The sequence below is a fragment of the Lampris incognitus genome, chromosome 10 (assembly GCF_029633865.1).
Source record: "Lampris incognitus isolate fLamInc1 chromosome 10, fLamInc1.hap2, whole genome shotgun sequence".
NCBI classification, from domain to species: Eukaryota; Metazoa; Chordata; class Actinopteri; order Lampriformes; family Lampridae; genus Lampris; species Lampris incognitus.
This window is the reverse complement of record NC_079220.1, coordinates 15,090,470-15,098,077: the sequence shown is the minus strand read 5'-3', so window position 1 is coordinate 15,098,077 and position 7,608 is coordinate 15,090,470. Positions and strand designations below refer to the sequence as shown.

The 7,608-nt window shown below is 45.6% G+C and overlaps 1 protein-coding gene across 1 annotated transcript in view; it reads right to left on the bottom strand.

Annotated features, from left to right (window-relative positions):
- Window positions 1–285: 285 nt before the first annotated feature.
- The window catches only part of fam20cl (family with sequence similarity 20 member C, like), a 29,982-nt gene continuing 22,659 nt past the window's right edge, over window positions 286–7,608 (bottom strand). The window contains exons 3-10 of the mRNA XM_056288078.1: window positions 6,935–7,013; window positions 6,674–6,766; window positions 6,123–6,238; window positions 5,265–5,445; window positions 3,192–3,301; window positions 2,425–2,506; window positions 2,185–2,244; window positions 286–949 (exon numbers count right to left, since the gene is read on the bottom strand). Of these exons, the coding sequence (XP_056144053.1) occupies window positions 676–949; window positions 2,185–2,244; window positions 2,425–2,506; window positions 3,192–3,301; window positions 5,265–5,445; window positions 6,123–6,238; window positions 6,674–6,766; window positions 6,935–7,013 (995 nt within the window). The 3' untranslated portion in view covers window positions 286–675. The remainder of the gene's footprint in view (window positions 950–2,184; window positions 2,245–2,424; window positions 2,507–3,191; window positions 3,302–5,264; window positions 5,446–6,122; window positions 6,239–6,673; window positions 6,767–6,934; window positions 7,014–7,608) is intronic.

Genomic DNA, 7,608 nt, shown 5'->3' with positions numbered 1-7,608 from the left:
AAATCATAGTATTCTACATAGTAGTAGCACTATGATATCATAATACATGGTAATAATATCATAGTAGTACTATGATATCATTACTATATACAGTGCTATGTGGCACTCTATATAGTAATTAGTAGTACTATGACATCATTACGTTGTAATACTCTATAAAGTAATGGGGGGGATTTGTTGTGGGGTCCTCCCACAGAAAATGTTTCGACATTCTTATAACTCATTTCCTGCGGCTTTGTGATATTTCATAATAGAATAATGAAACATTTTACAAGTTTTGTCAGAGTTCGAGTTTTAATGGACAAATATCCACAGTACTATTATAAGAATATTTGTTTCATGACATCATATAACGTCAATCATATCTTTAATTACTCATCAACATCAGACCGGTGCACTAACATCCCCAACTTACACACCTAACTGATTCAAATCAATGGTAAATGTGTCCCATCACTTACAAGTTTGAATGACGGTGATTTTTTCTTCTGAGTAGGAAGAATAAATACAGTCATTAACCATAATGTAGAAGAGGGTGATGCGATCATATCTAAATTTTGGATATTCATCTGAATATCTCTCGGCTTCCTCCTCTGTGACCTTTACTGTAATACAGCCGTAGCAAATGCCCAGGTGCAGACCTGCTCTTCTCTGACCTGTCGCTCTGACGCTTTGTCAAATAAATATGTCTTTGAATGGGTTGTCCTCAGTCGGGCGTTGATACCCCTCCATATCACTGTAGATGACATCTTCGTGATGGTCCTGACAGGAACGCACCACCTGCAGGACGGTGGCCAGGCGTCGGTCCAAGGCTGACAGGTGGGGTTTAGACAGGAGGGGCGCCACGCGCTCCAGGGGGTCTTGAGCCAAAGACTCCCGCATAACGTCACTCAGACGGAAGCTGGGGAGAGACAAGAGATGCAGGCGAAGCAACGACGAACGGCGGATCCTGAGCGAGAGAGAGAGTAGAGGCGGGTTTAGCATGGGATAAAAAAGTCAAAAGTTTCATTGCCTTCAACCGATGCAGTTTTCTTGAAAGGAGGTTTCAACCATGCAAAGTTGGTTTTCAGATTATACTGCTTTAACCAATAGATGCTCATGACCTCTCAAAAAGCCGGACGATTAACAATCCTGTCTGTGTTGTTCATCGCTGCAGTCCTCCCCTGTTCGGTGTTTAACCATGCCGCACAAATGGCGAGGTGAGTTCATTTAGGTACAAAAAGGCCTTTCAAACTGTTTTACATAACGGCATAGACAGACGATTCAAACGAAACCGACACGGCATGTCAACCTCACACATTGCCTTTATTGTGGAAATCCTTCGACCTGTCCGGCCCCCTAGGTTTGAAAACGTGCTTTTAGCAATAAGCATTAAAATTAAAATACTTTACCACATCTTCCTCTCTCTGTACCACTCTGTACACACTATGCCAGCTCACACATTAACATGATCATCGACATTTTGGCCTAGTGAAATACCGTCTTTTTTACCTGCTCTGCTATTTAGCAAAAGTCAGGCATATGCTGAAATCATGTAACACAACATCCTGCTGAGAGCTGAGACTCAACATCCATCCAGCTATCATCCAAGCCGCTTATCCTGCTGTCAGGGTCACGGGGATGCTGGAGCCTATCCCAGCAGTCATTGTGCAGCAGGCGGGGAGACACCCTGGACAGGCCGCCAGGCCATCACAGGGCTGACACACACACACACATTCACACCTAGGGACAATTTTAGCATGGCCGATATACATGACTCAAAATGTATTTCACATATTATTCAACAACTTGTTGTTTCGTCCCAGTCGCTGCTCCACCCCCTCTGCCGATCCGGGGGGTCAATACATGTGGAGTCGCCAGCCGCTTCTTTTCACCTGACAGTGAAGAGTTTCGCCAGGGGGACGTAGTGCGTGGGAGGATCATGTTATTTCCCCCTTTCCCCCGAACAGGCACCCCGACCAACCAGAGAAGACGCTAGTGCAGCGACCTGGACACATACCCACATCCGGCTTCCCACCCGCAGACACGGCCAACTGTGTCTGTAGGGATGCCCAACCAAGCCAGAGGTAACACGGGGGATTCGAACAGGCGATCCCTGTGTTGGTAGGCGACGGAACAACCGCTACGCTACCCGAACGCCCCATATTTTTTCCGTTGATAAGAATGAAGTGTGTTAGTTTTCACCTGCAGCACTGACGTAAGGGAGCCAGGATAGAGGGTTCATCTCGAGAGTGACGCCCAAACCTTGAAAACATCCACAATACAACATCAGACATGGCTAACGTACATAAAAGTAAGCTATTACTGCCAACACTGGCAAACATGGGTGGGAAATACCACATGCACGGTAAACCCACTGACAGTATGTTTACTAGTGACATACCGGCTGCCATGATAAATACTTTGCAGCCATGCAGTACTCACGCCCGTCCATTGTCCAGATGCAGCAGAAAAGTCTTGTTTCCAAATTTCTCAAACGTCTCATAGTGATGTCTGTCCATGTTGCCTTTAACAGAAAACGCTCATTCATGTCATCTTTACCAAGTTTACTCATCACTAATCCAAATGTAAAAGCATATTTAAACACAATCACGGCCTTTCCTCTGGTTCTTTTTGACATTTGGATTCATCTACATTCAGATTAGTCGTTACATAAAATGCGCATTGATGCACATTGCCATATAAATATTTGGATGTGTTTTGTTAAGCTGCATAAATGTCACACACACTTTACAACAGATTGGATTGGCTATCTGGATCCTGATTTTAGAAAAACGACTATGGAAGTATTTCAATTACTGTCTTGTTTTGTGGCCTGCGTTATAATTTAATAGTAACATCTAAAACATTCACGTTGTTTCAGTGTAGACGGGTACACTACACAATTTTATAACTCGAGACAATTTAGTAATTGTTTGCAATGTCACAAAGGGTACAAAGAGCTGAACGCGAGGTACACCTTAACTGTCATGTGATTCAGTATGTGTGTTACAGTGTGTATGTAAATGGCATCATTGTGAGGGAAGTCAAAATGCGACCGCACTACAAGGCTCTAACGTGTCACGAACCTACATAGCCTCCCCATATCATCTCTAAAGCTAGCTAAGGCTAGCAGGACTCCCTCAACTTCGCTCCAGTCTCTGAAGTCACCTGCTAACTCATGAGGATGAGTGTTAAAGGTGGTGACTGACTCATAAGGAAGTCCAGTATAGCCATGTCTATCACATCCACCAGTCTGGTGCCGTGGTTGTACGGAGGCGTCTTCTTCACCGTGTCACAATAGGCTGGGTCCTTTTCCCACCTGGTAAATATAGTAGTACAGAGATCACAGAAAGGGGAATCAGTTCATCTGGACACAACGTCTATTGAGAGAGAAACGTTTCATCACTCAGCTAAGAGACCTCTTCAGTCTCAACTGACTGCAGATATCCTCTACTACTACTACTGCTGCTGCTACTACTGCTGCTACTACTACTGCTGCTACTTTCGGCTGCTCCCGTTAGGGGTCGCCACAGCGGATCATTCGTTTCCATCTCTTCATGTCCTCTGCATCTTCCTCTGTCACACCAGCCACCTGCATGTCCTCCCTCACCACATCCATAAACCTCCTCTTTGGCCTTCCTCTTTTCCTCTTCCCTGGCAGCTCCATATTCAGCATCCTTCTCCCAATATAACCAGCATCTCTCCTCCACACATGTCCAAGCCATCTCAATCTTTCCTCTCTTGCTTTGTCTCCAAACTGTCCAACCTGAGCTGTCCCTCTAATATACTCGTTCCTAATCCTGTCCTTCTTCGTCACTCCCAATGAAAATCTTAGCATCTTCAACTCTGCCACCTCCAGCTCCGCCTCCTGTCTTTTCAACAGTGCAACTGTCTCCAAACCATATAACATAGCTGGTCTCACAACCATCTTGTAAACCTTCCCTTTAACTCTTGCTGGTACCCTTCTGTCGCAAATCACTCCTGACACTCTTCTCCACCCACTCCACCCTGCCTGCACTCACTAACTGCAGCTATCCCCACCCTTATCAACAATACAGTGGCATGGCGACTGAAAACAACAATCAGTTTCATATGCAAATTGCTGTGAGCGTAATTAGAATTACAATGGCCATGTGTACTATTCACAGAGGATTGGGGAATGTTTGCAATCACAGCATTGTAAGATGGCGACACATGTACTCTTAGGCGCCCCCCCCCCTGGTTCAGGGATGGTCATTCCCTCTTAGTCCACCCCAAGGAGTAATTCCCCCGGCACAAACAAAGCAATATAGTCTGTTAAGTGCCAGGAGGATTGCCGTTACTTGTACATTGGGGAAACCAAACAGACACTGGCCAAGAGGATGGCACAACACAAGAGAGCTAACACGTCAGACCAGGACTCCAGTCTACATCCATCTATAGGCCAGTGGCCACTCTTTCAGGGATGAGGATGTGCACATGCTTGATAGGGAGAAACGCTGGTTTGAACGGGGAATCAAAGAGGCCATCTATGTGAAGATGTTTATAAGGGTGGGGAAACTTGTAGTCAGTTGAGACTGAAGAGGTCACTTAGATGAGAAAGAAAGCCACTTTATTTTGTCATTGTACCTTACAACAAATTGTATTCTCACAATGAATTAGTTCTCTGCATTTAACCCATCCTATTGTATAAGAACAGTGGGCTGGTGCAGCACCCGGGGACCAACTCCAGTTCTTCTTTCTATTGCCTTGCTCAGGGACACAGGCAGGAGTATTAACCCTAACATGCATGTCTTTTTGATGGTGGGAGGAAACCAGAGCGCCCGGAGGAAACCCACACAGATACGGGGAGAACATGCAAACTCCACACAGAAAGGACTTGGGACGGCCTGGGCTTCGAACCCAGGACCCTCTTGCTGTGAGGCAACAGTGCTAACCACCGGGCCACCGTGCCGCTCCTGTGAGTGATGAAACGTTAGACATACAGTATGGAGACACTGAGTTAAGAACAATTTTAGAAGCTATGACAAATTTACAGCAATGAAATGAAAAAATGATAAAAATAACAAAATGGAAAATCCACTACACAAACCAGTGCTGAATTCTGTTTAGTCATTTGGTTTTCCTCCCTGATGGATATTTCCTAGTTAAGGGTTATCTATAGATATAGGATAAAGTCTGACAGACCATTAAAGTTTGTTAACCATCTGTTGATGGTGGAGACTGTGTTGGTGCTAGGGGTGATGGACAGCGATGTGTGTGAGACAGCTGATAAGTCAGAGAGACAGAGAGTGTGTACCCACGCTGCTAGCTTAGTGCGACTGTAGGCTCTCCTCCATGGTGACCTCCAAGACCTGCGAGGAGCCAGGGTGAGGTCAGGCAACATGGCGGCTAGGGACACCTCCAGAGCATGGGGCCGGCCACACACCGGGTTCTCGGTTGAACAGTAGTACTCACACTGGCCGTAGAAACACACATTGCCCACTAGGGAGAGTCAGAGGGAGTGGATTTGATTGACCTAATAGTGGATAGAACTGGGCAGTACTGATAAAAATAAAAAAATGACAATCTTTTTGGCCAAAAACCTCGATATCAATAACATGACGATAACTTGTGGAGGATTATTGCGGCTTTCACAAGACATCTACATGCAAGAAAGTGTTGTGAAATGATGGTTAGTAATAGGTAGAGGCATTCATTGTTCCTTCTCTACTACTACTACTACTACTACTACTACTACTACTACTTCTTTTGGCTGCTCCCATTAGGGGTCGCCACAGCGGATCATCCGTTTCCATCTCTTCCTGTCCTCTGCATCTTACTCTGTCCCACCTGCATGTCCTCCCTCACCACATCCCTAAACCTCCTCTTTGGCCTTCCTCTCTTCCTCTTCCCTGGCAGCTCCATATTCAGCATCCTTCTCCCAATATACCCAGCATCTCTCCTCCACACATGTCCAAGCCATCTCAATCTCGCCTCTCTTGCTTTGTCTCCAAACCGTCCAACCTGAGCTGTCCCTCTAATATACTCGCTCCTAATCCTTTCCTTCTTCATCACTCCCAATGAAAATCTCAGCATGAGTGTGTTATTGAATACTTGCGGTGGTTATATGCATGCTCAGGTGCACACATTCAAAAACACACACACACACACACACATACCAGGAGAGGTGTAAAACGTCCTTAAGAGCCTGGGGTCTTTAGTGATGTCTCTTATCTCTTTGGTGATGTTGACGAGTCTGCCGACCGCTGGCGGGATCCTATTGAAACCCAGCACTCTGAGGCGAGGGAAGGAGAGAGATAGCGGAACATAAAGAAGAAAAAACACAAATAGAGACACAGGTAAGGTAAACGAGAGGCGATATAGAGGAGGTAGAGACAGAGAGAGTGACAGTAACAATCAGTAAGAAAGAGAGAGGGGGGTGAAATGGAAAATAAGAAAAGGAAAGACAACGGAGAGAGAGACAGTTGGTAAAACACAAGGGGTTGTCACCTTTTTGCTGTTACGTTATGGTTTACAGCTCTCTGTGTGGTTTTATAGTTTGATAAAACACGCGGCGGCTGAGCTGTTTGCACCATAACCCCACAACGGGAGGGTGCGGGGTTTAATCCTGGCTCTCTTGGCGTGGACTTTGCTTGTTCTGCGAGGTCAAAAACATAGGAATGAGGTGAACGGGTGAGTTTTATGGCTGCAACTGAGAGCGACCTTTTACCTGTCGAGATGAAAGGCGGCAATCTCCGCGTTGTGCCGTTCAAAGTCGGAGAAATAGAAGAGGTTGAGGTCAGTCTCTGCATCTCTGGACTGTCTGTGCAACACACACACACACACACACACACACACACACACACACACACACACACACACACACACACACACACACACGAGTACAGTGATAAGGTTGGTGGAAATGAGATGGTTGAAGATGTGATGATGAAGATGTCAGTCTGTCTGGATTATACCAGTCCGGTCTTACTTCATGGGTTTCAGCAGCGCCTGTCCATAGCTGGGGAAGGACATGAGCAGTTTGAGCTGGGTGCCTCCCGTCTTTTGCACTGAAAGATGCAAGGAAATACAAGGCAGCTCATCAAGTAGTCACCACATTCATTACATGTTGCATTACTTTCAATGGGCATAAAATACACACAATGCCAATGTGTTCAGAGGACACAGACATGCACATGGTAATACATCAAAAATCAACACTTAACCCAAAGCAGACTTGAATTTCACACTTTGTGTTCCTGTGATAGCTCGGAGAAGAGTGTCTGTGTATCCGAGGGCTCCACCAGCAACATGTTTACGCAGCATTTATGTAGACAGCAGCAAGTCCATCCAAAGACTTATTTGAGTAGAAGAATCTTACATTAAGAATACGAGTGGTGTGAAAAGTTTATATGTGTTCCTGTCAGTAGTCTATCTGCAGGGCTCCGGGGCCAGTTGGAACTGGGTAACCTCGATCGCAACACACTGAAGTACCTGTAGTCAAACCTACTGATTGGCAAATGCCTACACCGACTGTGTGTTCCTACACAGATATGCCTGCATGCATGCACAGTATGCATACATGTGCACACACAAATAATCAATCTGTCAGTCACTGGTCCATTATTGACCCAAATGCACACACACACACACACACACACACAC